This window comes from Salvelinus sp. IW2-2015, linkage group LG14, assembly GCF_002910315.2.
Source record: "Salvelinus sp. IW2-2015 linkage group LG14, ASM291031v2, whole genome shotgun sequence".
Lineage (NCBI taxonomy): Eukaryota > Metazoa > Chordata > Actinopteri > Salmoniformes > Salmonidae > Salvelinus > Salvelinus sp. IW2-2015.
In genome coordinates this window covers 30,862,191-30,886,145 of record NC_036854.1, presented here as the reverse complement: position 1 = coordinate 30,886,145, position 23,955 = coordinate 30,862,191, and the positions used below count along the sequence as shown (strand labels likewise).

Here is a 23,955-nt window from a genome sequence, read left to right as displayed (position 1 = left end):
TGATATGATGTGGTTTATAACTTGTCATAGTACAGCAGACTGGGTGTGGTCCAGGTCCTCAGGGCTTCTAACAGTCATTTCACTCTCCTGCTTTGAGTAAAGGCTTTCTTTGGGTCCTCCACGTCATAACCAGCATGTCAAGCACGTTCAATTTACCAAAAGTGTGCCAGTATACTATCCTCTCTGCTATCTTCCTGATCAAACACATCATTGCTCTACGACCATTATCTGACCCCTCAGTCACTAGCAACCCTCAAATGAGGTTGACCTTATGATGATGCATGAGTTGAGTTCCACCTCAGCTGGACAATACAAATGCAACCCCATTACTACTACTCATTGTCTTGGTTACCAGTGGATGCTCTAATTTTACTCACTCTGGTAGTGTTTCCTCTGCTTCCACTCTGAGTCATACGACCGCACAGCACACGCACACGCACGCGCACGCACAACACACACACACACACACACACACACCACACACACACACACACACACACCCACACACACACACACACACACACACACACACGAATACACACACCCAGAGTCCTGCCGCAGAGTCTATATGTTGGGGTAAATAGTTTAAAGGAGGAAGGGAAGTCAAGTCTCTCTCAGCACGGGCCCAAGGGGCATTTCAACAGGCTGTGAATTGGACAGAAAGTCCCTTCCCATTTCACTCAATACAGCTGGAGCTTTCATCCAACAAACCCTAGTGTTGGATCTCATGCACTTCAAGGACATGACCATTTGAAACCCCAGAATGTGCCTGCACGACAGGAATAAGATCATGAGCTGAATGTAGATTACAATAAAAAAAATTGACATGTTTTTCCTCATGTGTTGTACATGTTATTCCAATTATGTAAACCACAGAAGTTGTTTTACAAAGTGTGGTGACATTTGCATATCATTAGAGGGAAATAATAATGCTTGACCTTTGATGTCTTGTGTTCACATGGTACAAATCATTATTTTCAGATCCTTATCTGGGGCAGCAGGTAACCTAGTGGTTAGAGCGTTGGGCCAGTAACCGAAATCTCTGAGCTGACAAGGTAAAAATCTGTCATTCTGCCCCCGAACAAGTTGGTTAACCCACTGTTCCCCGGTAGGCCATCATTGTAAATAAAAATGACTTGCCTAGTTAAATACTGACTTGCCTAGTTAAGTACAGACTTGCCTAGTTAAATACTGACTTGCCTAATTAAATACTGACTTGCCTAGTTAAATACAGAAGAAAAAAAGTCTGACACACAAAATAACACAGTATTTAGAAATGGAAACAGTATGGTAAATCCCAACTAGCACATTTAGTTCCTTGGAAGTTGTGGGAGCGTAAATCTTTGGTTTCCCATTGGTTCTGGCAACGAAGCCATAAATATTGTTTCCTGACCGTAAAACCGGAAGGTTCTATGGTTCCCTGAACGTTTTCCTGGGAAGTTTTATCAACGCTCTGAGAAACAATATTATAGGTTATTTGAATGTAATTAAATAAAGTTCTGAGAGCATGTTACAATAAGACTTCTAATAACATGGCTAGCTTAGTTTGGGTTAACTGTTGTGAACTCCAAGCACAGATAGGACACATGGAAACTAATTTGCTTAGGCATTAATTATGCAAACACATTTACTTTTTATTGTGGCATGAAGTCAGTGAGATGCAAACCAACGCACATGAACACACTTAACAAGATAAAGAACAGAGAGAGGATTTTCTCCGCTGAGAACAGAATGTATGTTCTTAAATAACATTCTTAGAACGTTCTTTGAATGTTACTAATGTTTTCTTGTGGTTTTTATAGAAAGTTTTCTTAATGTTCTGAGAACATGACTTTAAATAGAACCATGAGGAAACCTGTAGAAAACGCTATGCTGAAGTACTGAAATTCACACAGAAGAACGTTGTTTCTTAACATTCTTGGAACAATTTGAGATCCTTACTTTAAATAGAACAATGAAGAAACCTGTAGGAAACGCWATGCTGAAGTACTGGAATTCCATAGAGATAGATAGAGGACTCATCTTTATATCTGTGATATTATAGCATCTGTGACAGCATGGGCAGTGCCATTGAGGCTACAACCCTTAGGAATCACCACCTAGTTGACTACTTTTAAATGGTGGAAGCTTGGTGGAAGCCCATGCTAAAACGGCCTTTTGGCCACCAGAGGCCTCAATCATTCTCTATGTGAAATTCCCACCTAAGAAACATATAGTTCTCAGAACATTATATGCTACATGGGTAACCTGCACCATTCCCATTCAAATATCGTGCATTAAAATGTGTAGTTTTGTCACACAACACAATGCCACAGATGTCTCAAGTTTTAAGGAAGCTACAATTGGCACGTTGACTGSAGGAATGTCCACCAGAGCGGTTGACAAACAATTTAATGTTCATTTATCTACCATAAGCCGCCTTCAACATAGTTTGGGAGAATTTGGACATCCAACTGGCCTCACAAACACTGACCACATGTATGGCGTCATGTGGGTGAGCGGTTTGCTGATGTCAATGTTGTGAACAGAGTGCCCTATGGTGGTACTGGGGTTATGGTATGGGCAGGCATAAGCTACGGACAACAAACACAATAGCATTTGATCGGTGGCAAGTTGATCCTAAGGCCCATTGTGAGGCCCATTTTTTTAAGGTATCTGTGATCAACAGATGCATATCTGTATTCCCAGTCATGTGAAATCCATAGATTAGGGCCTAATGAATGTGTTTCTATTGACTGATTTCCTCATATGAACTGTAACTCAGTAAAATCTTTGACATTTTTGCAATTAATTAAATTGTTGCATGTTGCGTTTATATTTTTGTTCAGTATAGTATAAAGTTGTTGACCAATAACCATATGCGCTGCGTCCATACTTCACGCACACAGGAGCCAGTTCGAGCCAGTTCACCTCAGTTTCCTCCCCGTGCGTCTGTTTTAGCCATAAGCGCTGATTAGCGCCAGTTCCTGCGCTCTAGAAAGTTTCCTTGCGTTGGTCATGACCCCACACTCATTTATATTAGAACTTCCATTTCACAAACTCATCAGCGTCAGGAAGTAGCCTAACGCCCTGTGTGTGCCGATTCAACCCGGGTCAAAGAGCGCACAGAAAGGCGGATAGAAAGCAGGGCCACAGAGCTCTCCGTTATCCAAACAACTATCCCACAGGACAAGGCTTATCTACTAAACAACAGTTAGCTGTAAAAGAAGCGCACTTCTTCAACCACCCGTGCTATATGACCACACTGATCTCTCAATGGGCCGATTAATGAGACAGTCGACGGAATAGCGTCAAGAAGCCTTGGCCCGTTATGTTCAAAGCTCGGGATGCTGGCTAAACTGTCTGCCAAGTGCCAKGTGTTTGAAGAATGTTCCCCTGGCGTCAATACTATCTCTTTACTGTGACAGTACGCACGTTCCTCCTGATTATGTGGCAATCCATCTTACATGGTCTTGCACAATAGGACTACTACTAAAAGATGGCAAGTTGGCAACCTATGCGGACATCCTGCGTCAAGCATTTAGACAATAATTACGCATCATGCCTCACTGTGTCCATAATAAATTGATAAAGAAATATTGATATTTAATTTGATATTATTATCAACTATTGATATTTATTTAAAACATGAACACATGAAATCATAAATATAAGCACACTTGAATAAGGAATGATTTGTGTGATTTGTCCGAAGGCGACCGAATAGGGATAGTGAGCGTGCGCCCTATGGGGAGCGGGCTGTTGCATATTCGTGCAGTTGATAGTTTCATCAATCAGTGAACTCTCTACTTACCTTTTGCGAGCGCACTGCCAGACAATCCACATAGAACCACGAAGATAAAGCAAATCATGTTGTCTGTCTTCCCCGTTGCACTGAAGAGCTATGCAAGAAGAAACGTGTAACAGAGAGTTTAGTCCTTATTCTCCAGAGAATAGAAAGCTACAGACCACACAGCATCAGCGCGCCTATCGCTGCTGATTCGCATTGATTCTGACGAGTAGGAGAGGTTTCCCGAATAGAGGAAAGGAGAACCGTGGGAGACGCTACAGAACACCGCGCATCAACTCCAGTAAACCTTTTTCCCAATGTGATCGTGGGCACCGGTTTTATACAGTTCCCATAGCAAGCGGATAACGGGCCTTCCCGTGACGTCCCATCGCCACACCCATGGCGCGTAAAAGCCGAGTCCCACCCGTACAGTACCCATTCTTACACAGTCACTCTAGACTAATTGAAACAATGAAGATGAAGTAATGATACTGATACCCTGTCTGACCCACAAACATTAGATAACCATACGATTTACTCAAAAACAGTGAGTAAACATAAGCATACCCAAGCAATTACGCGCCACTGCTGCCTAAATCGCAGTGACCTGGGTGGCTGCGGGAAAAGTGGCACGTAGGCAATAGGGTATATCGCCAACAGGTGAGACTTTCTTGAGACAATTACCAGCTTTTGATTGGACCACCAATGTCTATCTACTGTATCTCCCCCACCCAGGTCCCCTATGACAGTGGTGGGTGTATGCCCATGGCATTACCTTACCTGGTGTCAGGGACGCACATAATTCATTCACGTATTCATGGCAACAGCATAACAGTAGGACTGGCAAGAGTTTTGACTAGATGGTACACAGCTACTGACTGAAGTGATCTTTCATATCAGGTTATGAGAACATACGCTGCAGGCTAGGATAATCAACCTAGCCGGTCAGGATAATTAGGTTAAGGTTAGGAAAAAGGTTAGGGTGGTTAGGGCTGGCTAAAATGCTATCCTAACCTGCTATGAAAAGTCACTTCCGTCCATAGCTGTATACCATCTAGCCACAAATGGACCACTTGGTCTATAAAAAGTGGTCAGATTGAGCAGATGCTAAACTACAGGACAGTTTTGCGAGCACAGACTGGAATATGTTCTGGGATTCTTTCCGATGGCATTGAGGAGTACACCACATCAGTTACTGGCTTATTATCAATAAGTACATCGAGGACGTCGTCCCCACATTGACTGTACGTACACACCCAACCAGAAGCCATGGATCAAATCAAATCAAATTTATTTATATAGCCCTTCTTACATCAGCTGATATCTCAAAGTGCTGTACAGAAACCCAGCCTAAAACCCCAAACAGCAAGCAATGCAGGTGTAGAAGCACGGTGGCTAGGAAAAACTCCCTAGAAAGGCGTTTTTTTCCCCCTCTTGTTGCACATGTGAAATTAGGTAAAACCCATTTAAGTTTGCCTGCATTAAAGCCCCCGGCCACTAGGAGCATCGCTTCTGGATGAGCATTTTTGTGTTTATGACCTTTTACAGCTTGTTGAGTGCGGTCTTAGTGTCATCATTGGTTTGTGGTGGTAAATAGACAGCTACGAAAAATATAGATGAAAATTCTCTTTGTAGGTAGTGTGGTCTACAGCTTATGATCATGTACTCTATCTCAGGCAAGCAATACCTCAAGACTTCCTTAATATTAGACATCACGCACCAGACAAATAGACACACAGCACCACCCCTTGTCTTACCGGATGTAGCTGGTCTGTCTTGCCGATGCACGGAAAACTCAGCCAACTGTATATTATCCGTGTTGTCATTCAGCCATGACTCAGTGAAACATAATATATTACAGTTTTTAATATCCAGTTGGTAGGATAATCTCGAATGGAGCTCATCCAGTTTATTCTCCAGTGATTGCACATAAGCCAATAGAAGGGATGGTAGTGACGGGTTACCTACTCGCCGACAAATTCTCACAAGCTTTAGTGTGTTTGTGTGTGTGATAGAAAGATTAATGAGTTGTAGCATCTTGGTGTATAAGACAGCTGTAGTCTGTGTGTGTGTACAGTGCATTTGGAAAGTATTCAGACCRCTTGATTTTTTTCAACATTTTGTTAGGTTATTCTTATTCTAAAATGGTTTGCATAGTTTTTTCCCCTCATCAATCTTTTATTTATTTAACTAGGCAAGTCAGTTAATAACAAATTCTTATTTTCAATGACGGCCTAGGAACAGTGGGTTAACTGTCACGTTCCTGACCTTATTTCCTTTGTTTTGTCTTTGCTTAGTATGGTCAGGGCGTGAGTTGGGGTGGGCATTCTATGTTATGTGTTTCTATGTTGGGTTCATTTTCAATTAGCCTGATATGGTTCTCAATCAGGGGCAGGTGTTTTACGTTTCCTCTGATTGAGAACCATATTAAGGTAGGCTGTTCTCACTGTTTGTTTGTGGGTGATTGTTCCTGTGTCAGTGTTTGTACCACACGGGACTGTTTCGTTTTCGTTCGTGTGTGTGTTCGTTCCTGTTCGTGCGTTTTGTTCTCAAGTTCAGGTCTGTTCACGTCGTTTGTTATTTTGTAGTTTTATCAAGTGTTCTTCYTGTTCGTCTTGATTAAATAAATTCATTATGTATTCAACCCACGCTGCATATTGGTCCGATCCTTGCTCCTCTTTAGATGAGGAGAAAGACGAGCGTTACATTAACTGCCTTGTTCAGGGGCAGAATGACAGATTTTGACGTTGTCAGCTCGGGGATTTGATCTTGCAACCTTTCGGTTACTAGTCCAACGCTCTAACCACTAGGCTACCTGCCGCCCCATCTACACACAAAACCCCATAATGACAAAGCAAAAAAATATTTATAGAAATTTGTGCAAATTTATTACAAATAGAAATTGAAATATCACATTTACATAAGTATTCAGACCCTTTACTCAGTACTTTGTTGAAGCACCTTTGGCAGTGATTTACATACTTGAGTCTTCTTGGGTATGACGCTGTAAGCTTGGCACGCCTGTATTTGAGAAGTTTCTCCCATTATTCTCTGGAGATCCTCTCAAGCTCTGTCAAGTTGGATGGGGAGAGTTACTGCACAGCTTTTTTCAAGTCTCTCCAGAGATGTTCGATCAGGTTCAAGTCTGGGCTCTGGCTGGGCCACTCAAGGAGATTCAGAGACTTGCCCAGAATCCACTCTTGCATTGACTTGGCTGTGTGCTTAGGGTTGTTGTCCTGTTGGAAGGGGAACCTTCGCCCCGGTCTGAGGTCCTGAGCGCTCTGGAGCAGGTTTTCATGAAGGACCTGTCTGTACTTTGCTCCGTTCATCTTTCCCTCGATGCTGACTAGTCTCCCAGTCCCTGCCGCTGAAAAACATCCCCACAGCATGATGCTGCCTCCACCATGCTTCACTGTAGGGATGGTTTCAGATTTTCTCAAGACATGACGCTTGGCAGTCAGGCCAAAGAGTTCAACTTGGTTTCAACAGACCAGAGTATCTTGTTTCTAATGGTCTGAGAGTCCTTTAGGTGCCTTTTGGAAAACTCCAAGCGGGCTGTCATGTGCCTTTTACTGAAATGTGGCTTCCATCTGGCCACTCTACCATAAAGGCCTGATTGGTGGAGTGCTGTAGAGATGGTTGTCTTTCTGGAAGGTTATCCCATCTCCACAGAGGAACTCTGGAGCTCTGTCAGAGTGACCATCGGGATCTTGGTCACTTCCCTGACCAAGGCCCATCTCCCTTGATTGCTCAGTATGGCCGGGCGGCCAGCTCTAGCAAGAGTCTTGGTGGTTCCAAACTTCTTCCATGGAGGCCACTGTGTTCTTGGGGACCTTCAATGCTGCAGAAATGTGTTGGTAACCCTTCCACAGATCTGTGCCTTGACACTATCCTGTCTCGAAGCCCTACGGACAATTCCTTCGACCTCATGGCTTGGTTTTTGCCCTGAAATGCACTGTCAGTTGTGGGACCTTTTGTGTGTGCTTTTTCCAATCATGTCCAATCAATTGAATTTACCACAGGTGGACTCCAATCAAGTTGTAGAAACATCTCAAGGATGATCAATGGAAACAGGATGRAACTGAGCTCAATTTCGAGTCTCATAGCAAAGGGTCTGAATACTTATGTAAATGATGTAATTTTTTATTTGAATTAATTTGCAAAAATGTCTAAAAACCTGTTTTCACTTTGTCATTATGGGTTATTGTGAATATCAAATCAAATCAAATGTATTTATATAGCTCTTCTTACATCAGCTGATATATCAAAGTGCTGTACAGAACCCAGCCTAAAACCCCAAACAGCAAGCAATGCAGGTGTAGAAGCACGGCGGCTAGGAAAAACTCCCTAGAAAGGCCAAAACCTAGGAAGAAACCTAGAGAGGAACCAGGCTATGAGGGGTGGCCAGTCCCTCTTGGCTGTGCCGGGTGGAGATTATAACAGAACATGGCCAAGATGTTCAATGTTCATAAATGACCAGCATGGTCAAATAATAATAATCACAGTAGCTGGTCGAGGGTGCAGAATCAGCACCTCAGGAGTAAATGTCAGTGGGCTTTTCATAGCCGATCATTAAGAGTATCTCTACGCGTCCTGCTCGCTAGAGAGTTGAAAACAGCAGTTGGGACAGGTAGCACGTCCGGTGAACAGGTCAGGGTTCCATAGCCGCAGGCAGAACAGTTGAAACTGGAGCAGCAGCACGGGCCAGGTGGACTGGGGACAGCAAGGAGTCATCATGCCAGGTAGTCCTGAGGCATGGTCCTAGGGCTCAGGTCCTCCGAGAGAGAGAAAGAAGAGAGAAAGAGAGAATTAGAGAGAGCATACTTAATTCACACAGGAACACCGGATAAGACAGAAAGTACTCCAGATATACAAACTGACCCTAGCCCCCCGACACATAAACTACTGCAGCATAAATACTGGAGGCTGAGACAGGAGGGGTCAGGAGACACTGTGGCCCCATCCGATGATACCCCCGGATAGGGCCAAACAGGAAGGATATAACCCCACCCACTTTGCCAAAGCACAGCCCCACACCACTAGAGGGATAGCTTCAACCACCAACTTACCATTCTGAGACAAGGCCGAGTATAGCCCACAAAGATCTCCGCCACGGCACAACCCAAGGGGGGTGCGCCAGCAGACAGGAAGATCACGTCAGTGACTCAACCCACTCAAGTGACGCACCCTCCTAGGGACGGCATGGAAGAGCAACCAGTAAGCCAGTGACTCAGCCCCTGTAATAGGGTTAGAGGCAGAGAATCCGTGGAGAGAGGGGATCCGGCCAGGCAGAGACAGCAAGGGCAGTTCGTTGCTCAGAGCCTTTCCGTTCACCTTCACACTCCTGGGCCAGACTACACTCAATCATATGACCACTGAAGAGATGAGTCTTCAGTAAAGACTTAAAAGTTGAGACCGAGTCTGCGTCTCTCACATGGGTAGGCAGACCATTCCATAAAAATTGAGCTCTATAGGAGAAAGCCCTGCCTCCAGCTGTTTGCTTAGAAATTCTAGGGAAAATTAGGAGGCCTGCGTCTTGTGACCATAGCGTAGTGTAGGTATGTACGGCAGGACCAAATCGGAAAGATAGGTAGGAGCAAGCCCATGCAATGCTTTGTAGGTTAGCAGTAAAACCTTGAAATCAGCCCTTGCCTTAACAGGAAGCCAGTGTAGGGAGGCTAGCACTGGAGTAATATGATCAAATCTTTTGGTTCTAGTCAGGATTCTAGCAGCCGTATTTAGCACTAACTGAAGTTTATTTTGTGCTTTATCCGGGTAGCCGGAAAGTAGAGCATTGCTGTAGTCTAACCTAGAAGTAACAAAAGCATGGATAAATTTTTCTGCATCATTTTTGAACAGAAAGTTTTCTGATTTTTGCAATGTTACGTAGATGGAAAAAAGCTGTCCTTGAAACAGTCTTGATATGTTCGTCAAAAGAGAGATCAGGGTCCAGAGTAACGCCGAGGTCCTTCACAGTTTTATTTGAGACGACTTTACAACCATCAAGATTAATTGTCAGATTCAATAGAAGATCTCTTTGTTTCTTGGGACCTAGAACAAGCATCTCTGTTTTTTCCGAGTTTAAAAGTAGAAAGTTTGCAGCCATCCACTTCCTTATGTCTGAAACACAGGCTTCTAGCGAGGGCAATTTTGGGGCTTCACCATGTTTCATTGAAATGTACAGCTGTGTGTCATCCGCATAGCAGTGAAAGTTAACATTATGTTTTCGAATGACATCCCCAAGAGTTAAAATATATAGTGAAAACAATAGTGGTCCTAAAACGGAACCTTGAGGAACACCGAAATGTACAGTTGATTTGTCAGAGGACAAACCATTCACAGAGACAAACTGATATCTTTCCGACAGATAAGATCTAAACCAGGCCAGAACTTGTGCGTGTAGACCAATTTGGGTTTCCAATCTCTCCAAAAGAATGTGGTGATCGATGATATCAAAGGAGGCACTAAGGTCTAGGAGCACGAGGACAGATGCAGAGCCTCGGTCTGACGCCATTAAAAGGTCATTTACCACCTTCACAAGTGCAGTCTCAGTGCTATGATGGGGTCTAAAACCAGACTGAAGCATTTCGTATACATTGTTTGTCTTCAGGAAGGCAGTGAGTTGCTGCGCAACAGCTTTTTCAATTTTTTTGGAGAGGAATGGAAGATTCGATATAGGCCGATAGTTTTTTATATTTTCTGGGTCAAGGTTTGGCTTTTTCAAGAGAGGCTTTATTACTGCCACTTTTAGTGAGTTTGGTACACATCCGGTGGATAGAGAGCCATTTATTATGTTCAACYTAGGAGGGCCAAGCACAGGAAGCAGCTCTTTCAGTAGTTTAGTTGGAATAGGGTCCAGTATGCAGCTTGAAGGTTTAGAGGCCATGATTATTTTCATCATTGTGTCAAGAGATATAATACTAAAACACTTGGATAACAGGCAGCATTCGCACTGAGCTAAAGGATAGAGCTGCAGCTTTCAAGGAGCGGGACTCTAACCCAGAAGCCATCAAACAGGCAAAGCATCAATACAGGACTAAGATCGAATCGTACTTCACCGGCTCCGACGCTCGTCGGATGTGGCAGGGCCTGCAAGCTATTACAGACTACAAAGGGAAGCACAGCCGAGAGGTGCCCAGTGGCATGAGCCAGACGAGCTAAATTACTTCTATGCTCTCTTCGAGGCAGGTAAACACTGAAACATGCATGAAAGAATCAGCTGTTCTGGACGACTGTGTGATCACGCTCTCCGTAACCGATGTGAGTCAGACCAATAAACAGGTCAACATTCACAAGACCGCAGGGCCAGATGGATTACCAGGARGAGTACTCCGAGCATGCGCTGACCAACTGGCAAGTGTCTTCACTGACATTGTCAACCTCTTCCTGTCTGAGTCTGTAATACCAACATGTTTCAAGCAGATCACCATAGTCCCTGTGCCCAAGAACACTAAGGTAACCTGCCTAAATAACTACCGACCCGTAGCACTCACATCGGTAGCCATGAAATGCTTGAAAGGCTGGTCATGGCTCACATCAACACCATTATCCCAGAAACACTAGACCCACTCCAATTTGCATACCGCACCAACAGATCCACAGATGATGCAATCTCTATTGCACTCCACACTGCCCTTTCACACCTGGACAAAAGGAACACCTATTTGAGAATGCTATTCATTGACTACAGCTCAGCGTTCAACACCATAGTGCCCTCAAAGCTCATCACTAAGCTAAGGACCGTGGGACTAAACATCTCCCTCTGCAACTGGATCCTGGACTTCCTGACGGGCCAACCCCAGGTGGTAAGGGTAGGTAACAACACATCCGCAATGCTGATCTTCAACACAGGGGCCCCTCAGCGGTGAATGCTCAGTCCCCTCCTGTACTCCCTGTTCACTCATGACTGCTCGGCCAGGCACGACTCCAACACCATCATTAAGTTTGCRGATGACACAACAGTGGTAGGCCTGATCACCGACAACAACGAGAGAGCCTATAGGGAGAAGGTCAGAGACCTGGACGCGTGGTGCAAGGACAACAACCTCTCCCTCAACGTGATCAAGACAAAGGAGATGATTGTAGACTACAGGAAAAGGAGGACCGAGCACGCCTCCATTCTCATCGATGGGGCTGTACTGGAGCAGGTTGAGAGCTTCAAGTTTTTTGGCGGCCACATCACCAACAAACTAACATGGTCCAACACACCAAGACAGTCGTGAAGAGGGCACGACAAAACCTATTCCCCCTCAGGAGACTGAAAAGATTTGGCATGGGTCCTCAGATCCTCAAAAGGTTTTGCAGCTGCGCCATTGAGAGCATCCTGACGGGTTGCATCACCGCCTGGTATGGCAACTGCTCGGCCTCCGACCGCAAGGCACTAAAGAGGGTAGTGTGTACTGCCCAGTACATCACCGGGGCCTAGATTCCTGCCATCCAGGGCCTCGATACCAGACGGTGTCAGAGGAAGGCCCTAAAAATGGTCAAATACTTTTTTMCCCCCCCCCACCCCACTGCTGCTACTCTCTGTTATTATCTATGCATAGTCACTTTAAGAACTCTACATACTTGTACGTATAACCTCAATTACCTCAACACCAGTGCCCCTGCACATTGACTGTGTACCGGTACCCCCTGCATATAGCCCCGCGATTGTTATTTACTGCTGCTCTTTAATCATTTGTTATTCTTATCTCTTACTTTTTTGGGGTATTTTTCTTAAATCTGCATTGTTGGTTAAGGGCTTGTAAGTATGCATTTCACTGTAAGGTCTACCTACACCTGTTGTATTTGGCGCATGTGACAAATACAATTTGATTTGAGTGCTCATATTAAAAGTGTGCACGAGTCACGGTGTACTTTTTTTTAATAGTCATTTCAACTATACTGAACAAAAATATAAAGGCAACATGCAAAAATGTCAAAGATTTTACTGAGTTACAGTTCATATGAGGAAATTCACTCAATTGAAATACATTCATTAAGCTCTAATCTATGGATTTCACATGACTGGGAATATGCTTCCGATGGTCACAGATACCTTAAAAAAAGGAAGGGGCGTGGATGAGAAACACCTGTCAGTATCTGGTGTCACCACCATTTGCCTCATGTTGCGCAACACACATTAGCATAGAGTTGATCAGGCTGTTGATTGTGGCCTGTGGAATGTGGTCTCACTCCTGGTGTGCAAAGTTGCTGGATATTTCTTTCTTTAATTTAACCCTTATTTTACCAGGTAAGTTAACAGCAATGACCTGAGGAATAGTTACAGGGGAGAGGAGGGGGATGAATGAGCCAATTGGAAGCAGGGGATGATTAGGTGGACATGATAGTATGAAGGCCAGATTGGGAATTTATCCAGGACACCAGGGTTAACACCCCTACTCTTACGATAAGTGCCATAGGATCTTCAGTGACCACAAAGAGTCAGGACACCCGTTTAACATCCCATCCGAAAGAGGGCACCCTACACAGGGTAATGTTCCCAACCACTGCCTCAGTGCATTGGGATATGTTTTTAGACCAGAGAAAAGAGTGCATCCTACTGGCCCTCCAACATCACTTCCAGCAGCATCTGATCTACCATCCAGGGACCAATACTGCTTAGCTTCAGAGGCAAGCCAGCAGTGGGATGCAGAATGGTATGCTGCTGGCAAATACTGGCGGGAAATGAAACATGCTGTCGTACACATCGATCCAGAGCATCCCAAACATGTTCAATGGGTGATATGTCTGGTGAGTTTACAGGCCATGGAAGAACTGGGACATTTTCAGCTTCCAGGAATTGCGTACAGATCCTTGCAACATGGGGTTGTGCATTATCATGCTGAAACATGACGTGATGACGGCGGATGAATGGCATGACAATGGGAATCAGGATCTCGCCACGGTATCTCTGTGCATTCAAATTGCCATCGATAAAATGCTATGTGTTCGTTGTCCATCGCTTATGCCTGCCCATACTATAACCCCACCGCCACCATGGGGCACTCTGTTCACAACGTTGACATCGGCAAACCGCTCGCCCACACGACGCCATACACACTGTCTACCATCTGCCCAGTACAGTTGAAACCGGGTTTCATCCGTGAAAAGCATTCTTCTCCAGGGTGTCAGTGGCAATTAAAGGTGAGTATTTGTCCACTGAAGTCAGTTATGATGAACTGTAGTCAGGTCAAGACTCTGGTGAGGACGATGAGCACACAGATGAGCTTCCCTGAGACGGTTTTTGACAGTTTGTGTGAAAAATTATTTGGTTGTGTAAACCCACAGTTTCATCAGCTGTCCAGGTGGCTGGTCTCAAACAATCCTGCAGGTGAAGAAGCTGGATGTGGTCCTGGGCTGGCGTGGTTACACGTGGACGTATTGCCAAATTCTCAACAAACAAAAAAATTCTCAAAAATTATGGTAGAGAAATTAATATTACATTCTCAGGCAAAAGCTGTGGTGAACATTCCTGCAGTCAGCATGCCAATTGCACTCTCCCTCAACACTTGGGACATATGTGGTGTTGTGTTATGTGATAAAACTGCACATTTTAGAGTGGCCTTTTATTGTCCCCAGCACAAGGTGGACCTTTGCAATGATCATGCTGTTTAATCAGCTTCTTAATATGCCACACCTGTCAGGTGGATGGATTATCTTGGCAAAGGAGAAATGCTCACTAACAGCGATGTGAACAAATTTGTGCAGAAAATTTGAGAGAAATAAACTTTTTGTGCGTATGGAACATTTCTGGGATATTTTATTTCAGTTCATGAAACATGGGACCAACACTTTACATGTGGCGTTTATATTTTTGTTCAGAATAAATAGGATATCTATCATGTTTAGTGAGTCTTGGTGAAATGTGCAGTCCAATCAGCAGGTGTACATGTATAAACAACAGACAACATATAGACAATAGTGCCATCTAGAGAGAGACATACAATGGCATGATGGTTTGAGCTTCACAACCTACTACAGTAAAATCATTTTGTCGGTCCACCATACAAAGATCAAATGAGCAGACAGACAACATAACAAAAGGCAACAAAACAAAAGGTACACTCTTAGAAAAAAAGGTGCTATCTAGAACCTAAAATGGCTATTTGGCTGTCCCCATAGGAGAACCCTTTAAAGAACTCTTTTTGGTTCCAGGTAGAACCCTCCTTTTGGTTCCAGGTTCCCTTTTGGGTTTCATGCAAAGCCCTTTTCACAGAGGATTCTACATGGAACCCAAAAGAGTTATACCTGGAACCAAAAAGGGTTCTACCTGGAACCAAAAAGGGTTCGCCTATGGGGACAGCCGAAGAATCCTTTTGAAACCTTTTTTCTGTGTACACTGTACAGACACAAATAGACAACACACACATTGAACATACCACATAAGCGCTCTGTTTAATATGGATTTAACTCCTTCAATAATCTAAATACAAATTAATAAACAGGATTGTTTTTTTCATTTACATCTTAATAAAAAGTGTTAGGAAATAAAAAATGTTGAAATGGAATTGGATGATTGAGGTGTAATGTCATACAATGGCCACTGTGAGGCGCTGGTATCTTGGAAAGAGGGGGCAGCAACCCTCTCTCAGGTTCCGAGGCTATTAGTAAAAGAAGCCTTAGTCACTAGTCTCAATGAAGGATATCATACTAGTATAAGATAACAGTGTACATCTGAAACAGACAATATTATCCCCTACACAGGGAACGTTTACCACAAAACAAATATAATCTAAATAGAATATTGCCTACAAATCAAACAGGCTCATAATATACAGCACCAGTCAAAAGTTTGGAAACACCTACTCATTCAATTGTTTTCCTTTATTTTTACTATTTTATACATTGTAGAATAATAGTAAAGACATCAAAACTACGAAATAACATATGGAATCATGTAGTAACCAAAAGAGTGTTAACTTCTTTCAGCTAGGGGGCAGAATTTTATGTTTGGAAAAATAACATTCCCAAGGTAAACGGACTATTTCTCAGGTCCAGATGCTAGAATATGCATATAATTGACATGCATATAGTTTCCAAAACTGTCAAAATATTGTCTGTGAGTATAACAGAACTGATTTTGCAGGCGAAAACCTGAGGAAATCCAACCCGGAAGTGCCTTTTATTAAATCCCTGTTCCGTTGCCTGCCCCTCCTCCATTTAAAGGAATATCAACCAGATTCATTTTCCAATGGCTTCCTCAGGCTGTGACCAGGCTTTAGACATAGTTTCAAGCTTTTATTTTGAAAAATGAGCGAGCTTTTTCAAAACGCGTCAGGTGTCCTTTGATTAGTTCCTGCGCGCGAGAGATGTAGCTCGACATTTTCTTTCTCTCTAGTATTGCATAGGTTACCGTCCGGTTGAAATATTATCGATTATGTATGTTAAAAACAACCTGAGGATTGATTATAAAAAACGTTTGACATGTTTCTATGAACATTACGGATACTTTTTGGAATTTTCGTATAACTTTCAGGACCGGAACGAGCCTGTGGTTTTCTGAACATAACGTGCAAACCAAATGGCGGTTTTTGGTTATAAAACTAATCTTTATCGAACAAAAATAACATTTATTGTGTAACTGGGAGTCTCGTGAGTGCAAACATCTGAAGATTATCAAAGGTAAGCGATTCATTTTATTGCTTTTCTGACTTTCGTGACCAAGCTAATTTGAGGCTAGCTGTTCTTACTGTTTTGTCTAGTGATTGATAAACTCACAAACGCTTGGATTGCTTTCGCTGTAAAGCATATTTTCAAAATCTGACACGATAGGTGGATTAACAACAAGCTAAGCTGTGTTTGGGTATATTTCACTTGTGATTTCATGATTATAAATATATATATATWTTTMTTTTAATTTGGCGCTCTGCAATTCAGCGGTTGTTTACGAAAATGATCCCGCTAAGGGATCCGTGCGGCAAGAAGTTAAACAAATCAAAATATATTTTATATTTGAGATTCTTCAAAGTAGCCACCCTTTGCCTTGATGACAGCTTTGCACACTCTTGGCATTCTCTCAACCAGCTTCATGAGGTAGTTACCTGGAATGCATTCCAATTACCAGGTGTTCCTTGTTAAAAGTTAATTTGTGGAATTTCTTTCGTTCTTAATGCGTTTGAGCCAATCAGTTGTGTTGTGACAAGGTAGGGGTGGTATACAGAAGATCTGGTAAAAGACCAAGTCCATTTAATGGCAAGAGCAGCTCAAGTAAGCAAATAGAAAAACGACAGTCCATCATTACTTTAAGACGTGAAGGTCAGTCAATACAGAACATTTCAGGAACTTCGACATTTTCTTCAATTGCAGTCGCAAAAACCATCAAGCGCTATGATGAAACTGGCTCTCATGAGGACCGCCACAGGAAAATAAGACCCAGAGTTACTTCTGCTGCAGAGGATACGTTCATTAGAGTTACAAGCCTCAGATTGCAGTCCAAATAAATGCTTCACAGAGTTCAAGTAACAGACACATCTCAACATCAACTGTTCAGAGGAGACTGTGTGAATCAGGACTTCATGGTCGAATTGCTGCAAAGAAACCAGTACTAAAGGACACCAATAAGAAGAAAAGACTTGCTTGTGTCAAGAAACATGAACAATGAACATTAGACCGGTGATAATCTGTCCTTTGGTCTGATGAGTCCAAATGTGAGATTTTTGGTTCTTTGTGAGACACAGAGTAGGTGAATGGATGATCTCCGCAGGTGTGGTTTCCACCGTGAAGCATGGAGGAGGCATTCTGCAGCAATACACCATCCCATCTGGATTGCGCTTAGTGGGACTATCATTTGTTTTTCAACAGGACAATGACCCAACACACCTCCAGACTGTGTAAGGACTACTTGACCAAGTAAGAGAGTGATGGAGTGCTGCATCACATGACCTGGCCTCCACAATCACCCAACCTCAACCTAATTGAGATGGTTTGGGATGAGCTGGACCGCAGAGGGAAGGAAAAGCAGCCAACAAGTGCTCAGCATATTTGGGAACTCCTTCAAGACTGTTGGAAAAGCATTCCTCGTGAAGCTGGTTGAGAGAATTCCAAGAGTGTGTCATCAAGGCAAAGGGTGGCTACTTTAAAGAATCTAAAATCTAAAACATATTTTGATTTGTTTAACACTTTTTTGGTTACTACATGATTTKATGTTATTTCATAGTTTTGATGTCTTCACTATTATTCTACAATGTATAAAATAGTACAAATAAAGCAAAATCCTTGAATGAGTAGGTGTGTCCAAACTTTTGACTGGTACTGTACATATTCATACAATGATACAGTACATATGTTCACAAATACAGTCATGCACACACAATGTAAATAGACATAATAACACACTCGCTACAGTGTGTACTACGACATAGAGAACTCATTCCACTTCAATTGCTGTGTGCAGTGTGGACATGAGATAGACCAGGCACATCATCATCTCCAAGTGGTCACTTCACAGAGAACAAATACACCACTGGGATGATCAGGAGTGAGGACAGGGACAAGTGGAGAGAGGGGAACAGTCAGGACAGACAGACCACTGGGATGATCAGGAGTGGGGACAGGGACAAGTGGAGAGAGGGGAACAGTCAGGACAGACAGACCACTGGGATGATCAGGGACAAGTGGGGAGAGAGGAACAGTCAGGAGGACAACGGAAATCATGAGGAGACAAAGAAAGGTGCTTGGCCATAAATGAAGAGGGGGTGGGTATGATGGGGTGAGGGGTAACAGTTGATAATGATGTCAGTGACATGGGGCCTGGTATAAATCATAAAGCAGGGGCTGCGTGGTGATGTCTCTTTACCCCCGTTACAGTCACATGGTGCCAGCCACTGAGTCTGTTCACATGCTGATGTCATCCAGACGTCTGTCTGTCTGTCTGTCTGTCTGTCTGTCTGTCTGTCTGTCTGTCTGTCTGTCTGTCTGTCTGTCTGTCTGTCTGTCTGTCTGTCTGTCTGTCAGTCAGTCTGCCAGTCTGCCAGTCTGTCAGACCTGTCCTTTAGTCTGCAGGTGGATCCAGTCTGTGAACTTGGTGACCTGTGTGTAGACTCCAGGGCGGTTCTGCCGAGCGCACCCCTCCCCCCAGCTCACGATCCCCGCCAGGAACCACCGCCGACCTCTCTCTAGACACACCAGAGGACCCCCTGAGTCACCCTAAACACACACACACACACGTTTAAACACAGACAGACACGTAAACAGGAAAACACACAGGAAAACATACACACAGATAAAACTCAACAAAGACAATGTAGAGGCACTTTAACACACACAATGACAAAACAAACACACACACACCACACACACTCAGAAACCCCTCCTCACCTGACAGGCGTCCACTCCTCCCTGCAGGTTGCCAGCACACAGCATCCTGGGAGTGACAGCGTCCTCATATAGCTTGTTACAGTTGTTTCTGTTGATGATCTTCACTGTGGCTTCCTGCAGCAGAGATGCCAGCTCACCTGGAACAAACACAGGAACTCAGTAACACTTTGTTTTATATAGCTAGTTCTGTTAGAGTTAGTATTTACCTGGTATTTACAAAATAATTATGTGCAAGCACCTGGAACTCAACAGAACATTCTTTATAGAATGTTGTATGAACGGTAACTAGCTACATGTTGGACACATTGTCTGTTTTCTGCCAGGTATCCAACATCAGCCGTTATCCCTGGGCAGCTCTTACCATCCTCCATCAGGACCCCCCAGCCCGTGACGTGGCAGCTGGTCCCGGTGGTGAAGGCGTGGGAAGCGGCGGGGACACAGACGGGCTGTACCAAGTCATTGAAGTAGACAGGGGTGCTGAGCTCCAGCAGGGCGATGTCATAGTCAGAGGTGAACTGGTCGTACTGGGAGTGGAGGATGATACGACGGATCTGTCTGGTGGCTGCAGCGTTGCTGGCCGTGTTCATCACACGCACGCCCATGTAGGCACGCCACGACCGCGCATCAGAGTACCTACACACACAGCCATGCAGGGACACACATGGAAGTACACAGGCACACTAATCATTATTACAGTAATGATGATGATGATGATGATGACTATGATGATGTTGATGAGGACTATGATGAGGATGATGATAATGAAAAGGACTATGATGATGAGGACTATGATGATGATGATGATGATAAGGACTATGATGAGGAGGAGGAGGACTATAATGCTGATGATGATGAGGAGGACTATGATGATGATGATGATAATGAAAAGGACTATGATGATGATGATAAGACTATGATGATGATGATGAGGAGGAAGGACAATGATAATGATGAGGACTATGAGATGATGTTGATGAGGACTATGATGATGATGATGATAATGAAAAGGACTATGATGATGGGAAATATGATGATGATGATGATAAGGACTATGATGATGATGATAAGGACTATGATGATGATGATAAGGACTTTGGCTGATGATGATGATAATGAAAAGGATATGATAGATGATAAAAGGACTATGATGATTGATGATAAGGACTATGATGATGATGATGATGAATGATGAAAAGGACTATGATGATTAAAATGACTATGACGATGATGATAAGGACTATGATGATGATGATAAGGACTATGCTGATGATGATGATAATGAAAAAGGACTATGATAATGATGAAAGGACTAGATGATGATGATAATGATGATGATATAAGGACTATGCTGATGATGATGATAATGAAAAAGGACTATGATAATGATGATAAGGACTATGATGATGATGATGATGATGATGATGATAATGATAATGAAAAGGACTATGATGATGATGAGAAGGACTATGATGATGATGATGATGATAATGAAAAGGACTATGATGATGATGATAAGGACTATGATGATGATGAGGAGGACAATGATGATGATGATGATAATGAAAAGGACTATGATGATGATGAGAAGGACTTATGATGATGAATAGATAATGAAAAGGATTATGATGAAGATGATAAGGACGATGATGATGATGAGGATGATAAAGACAATGATGAGGACTATTATGATGATGATAAGAACATGATGAATGATGATGATGAGGAGTACTAGATGATGATGATGATGATCATCATCACGAAGAACGAATGAACACAACAATGCTGACTACAATAACAAAGCATCTCACTTGATGGTGTCAGAGTCCTGGAAGCAGTGTGCAGCAGAGATGAGCCAGCGGCTGGTTACCAGGGTCGCTCCACACACATGCCATAACGCTCCATCTGTGACTGACCTGCCACGGCCACGCCCCCGTCCCCGCATCAGACCCGCCCACTATCTTAGCACGCTTCCTGGGCCGGGTGCCACAACCTGGGGGAAAGTAACTGGTGTAAAAATGTGTTATAACTGGTGTATGTAGGTTCATACGTATGTTATAACTGGTGTATGTAGGTTCATACATGTGTTATAACTGGTGTATGTAGGTTCATACATGTGTTATAACTGGTGTATGTAGGTTCATACATGTGTTTAAACTGGTATAGTAGGTTCATACATGTGTTATAACTGGTATATGTAGGTTCATACATGTGTTATAACTGTGTATGTAGGTTCATACATGTGTTATAACTGGTGTATGTAGGTTCATACATGTGTTATAACTGGTGTATGTAGGTTCATACATGTGTTATAACTGGTATATGTAGGTTCATACATGTGTTATAACTGGTATATGTAGGTTCATACATGTGTTATAACTGGTGTATGTAGGTTTTACGTGTATTATAACTGGTATATGTAGTTCATACGTGTGTTATAACTGGTATATGTAATTTCATACGTGTGTTATAAGTGGTATATGTAGGTTCATACGTGTATTATAACTGGTATATGTAGGTTCATACATGTGTAATAACTGGTATATGTAGGTTCATCATGTGTTATAACTGGTATATGTAGGTTCATACATGTGTTATAACTGGTATATGTAGGTTCATACATGTGTTATAACTGTTATATATAGGTTCATATGTGTATTATAACTGGTATTTGTAGGTTCATATGTGTGTTATAACTGGTGTATGTATGTTAATACGTGTATTATAACTGGTATATGTAGGTTCATACATGTGTTATAACTGGTATTGTAGGTTCATACGTGTGTTATAAGTGGTAATGAGTCTCACCGCAGCGCGTCTCGTCTGATCCATCAGAACAGTCTTTGACGCCGTCACACTCTGGGTTGATCTTATTCACACACTTCCCATTGGCACACTTATAGGAGGATGGAGAGCAGCCCTTATGGACTGGACACACAGAAAGAGAGGGAGGGAGGGAAAACAGAAAAAGAGCAGGGATTGAGGATTGGATGAATATAAACAAAGAAAATGCAGACGGATAGAAGGACGGACGGACCAATTGACAGACGGACTGACTCACATGCTTTAGTGCAGTTGATCTCATCACTGCGGTCCTTGCAGTCTATGACACCATCACAGACTGAGGACTTGGAGACACACACCTTGTTGTGGCACATGTGGTAGCATTGACCTGCTGGGGGGACAACAAATCAAATAAATGTTATTTGTCACATGCCCCGAATTCAACAGGTGTAGACCTTACCGTGAAATGCTTACTTACAAGCCCTTAACCACACAATGCAGTTCAAGAAATAGAGATAAGAAAATATTTGCTAAATAAACTAAAGCAAAAAAAGAAATAAAAATTAACACAAAATAAATAACAATAACGAGGCTATATACAGGGGGTACCGGTTAGTCAATGTGCAGGGGTACAGGTTATCGAGTAATTTGTACATGTAGGTAGGGTAAAGTGACTATGCATAGATAATAAACAGCGACTAGCAGCAGTGTAAAAACAAGGGAGGGGGGTCAACGTAAATAGTCAGAGTGGCCAGTTGATTAATTATTCAGCAGTCTTATGGATTGTGGGTAGAAACTGTTAAGGAACCTTTTGGACCTAGAGTTGGTGCTCCGGTACCACTTGCCGTGCGGTAGTAGAGAGGACAGTCTATGACTTGGGTGACTGGAGTCTCTGACAATTATTTGGGCCTTCCTCTGACACGCCTGGTATAGAGGTCTGGATGGCAGGAAGCTTGGCCCCAGTGATGTACTGGGCCGTACGCACTACCCTCTGTAGCGCCTTATGGTCAGATGATGCGAGCAGTTGCCATACCAGGCGGTGATGCAACCTGTCAGGATGCTCTTGATGGTGCAGCTGTAGACCTTTTGAGGATCTGGGGACCCATGCCAAATCTTTTCAGTCTCCTGAGGGGGAAAAGGTGTTGTCGTGCCCTATTCACGACTGTCTTGGTGTGTTTGTGTTGGTGATGTGGACACCAAGGAACTGCTCCACTACAACCCTGTCGATGTGAATGGGGGAGTGTTTGGACCTCCTTTTCCTGTAGTCACAGATCAGCTCCTTTGTCTTGCTCACGTTGAGGGAGAGGTCACTGACCTCCTCCCTATAGGCTGTCTCATCGTTGTCGGTGATCAGGTCTACCAAATCAAATCAAATGTTATTTATAAAGCCCTTACATCAGCTGATGTTACAAAGTGCTGTACCGAAACCCAGCAAAACATCAAACAGCAAGCAATGCAGGTGTAGAAGCACAGTGGCTAGGAAAAATCCCTAGAAAGGCCAGAACCTAGGAAGAAACCTAAAGAGAGAACCAGGCTATGAGGTGAGGCCAGTCCTGTTCTGCTGTGCTTGGTGGAGATTATAACAGAACATGACCAAGATGTTCAAATGTTCATAGATGACCAGCAGGGTCAAATAATAATAATCACAGTGGTTGTAGAGGGTGCAACAGGTCAGCACCTCAGAGTAAATGTCAGTTGGCTTTTCATAGCCGATCATTCAGAGTAGCTCTACTGCTCTGCTGTCTTAGAAGTTGAAAACAGCAGGTCTGGGACAGGTAGCACGTCCGGTGAACAGGTCAGGATTCCATAGCCGCAGGCAGAACAGTTGAACTGGAGCAGCAGCACTAACAGGTGGACTGCGGACAGCAAGGAGTCATCAGGCCAGGTAGTCCTGGGGCATGGTCCTAGGGCTCAGGTCCTCCAAGAGAGAGAAAGAACGAAAGAAAGAAGAGAGAAAAAGAGAGAACAACACCGTTGTGTAGTCAGCAATCTTAATGATGGTGTTGGAGTTGTGCTTGGCCACGCAGCCGTGGGTGAACAGGGAGTACAGCAGGGAATAACGACACACCCCTGAGGGCCCCGTGTTGAGGATCAGCCTGGCAGAA

General features: G+C 43.4%; 2 protein-coding genes across 2 annotated transcripts in view; both read right to left on the bottom strand.

Moving 5' to 3' along the window:
* flt1 (fms related receptor tyrosine kinase 1) overlaps positions 1 to 4,082 on the bottom strand; it is a 56,040-nt gene extending 51,958 nt beyond the window's left edge. Inside the window, exon 1 of the mRNA XM_070446797.1 lies at positions 3,794 to 4,082. Coding sequence (XP_070302898.1) covers positions 3,794 to 3,851 — 58 coding nt within the window. The 5' untranslated portion in view covers positions 3,852 to 4,082. The remainder of the gene's footprint in view (positions 1 to 3,793) is intronic.
* Positions 4,083 to 18,709: 14,627 nt separating this feature from the next.
* LOC111972560 (suppressor of tumorigenicity 14 protein homolog) overlaps positions 18,710 to 23,955 on the bottom strand; it is a 32,301-nt gene continuing 27,055 nt past the window's right edge. The window contains 4 exon segments of the mRNA XM_070446625.1: positions 18,710 to 18,898; positions 19,070 to 19,206; positions 19,431 to 19,702; positions 20,878 to 20,965. Of these exon segments, the coding sequence (XP_070302726.1) occupies positions 18,731 to 18,898; positions 19,070 to 19,206; positions 19,431 to 19,702; positions 20,878 to 20,965 (665 nt within the window). The 3' untranslated portion in view covers positions 18,710 to 18,730.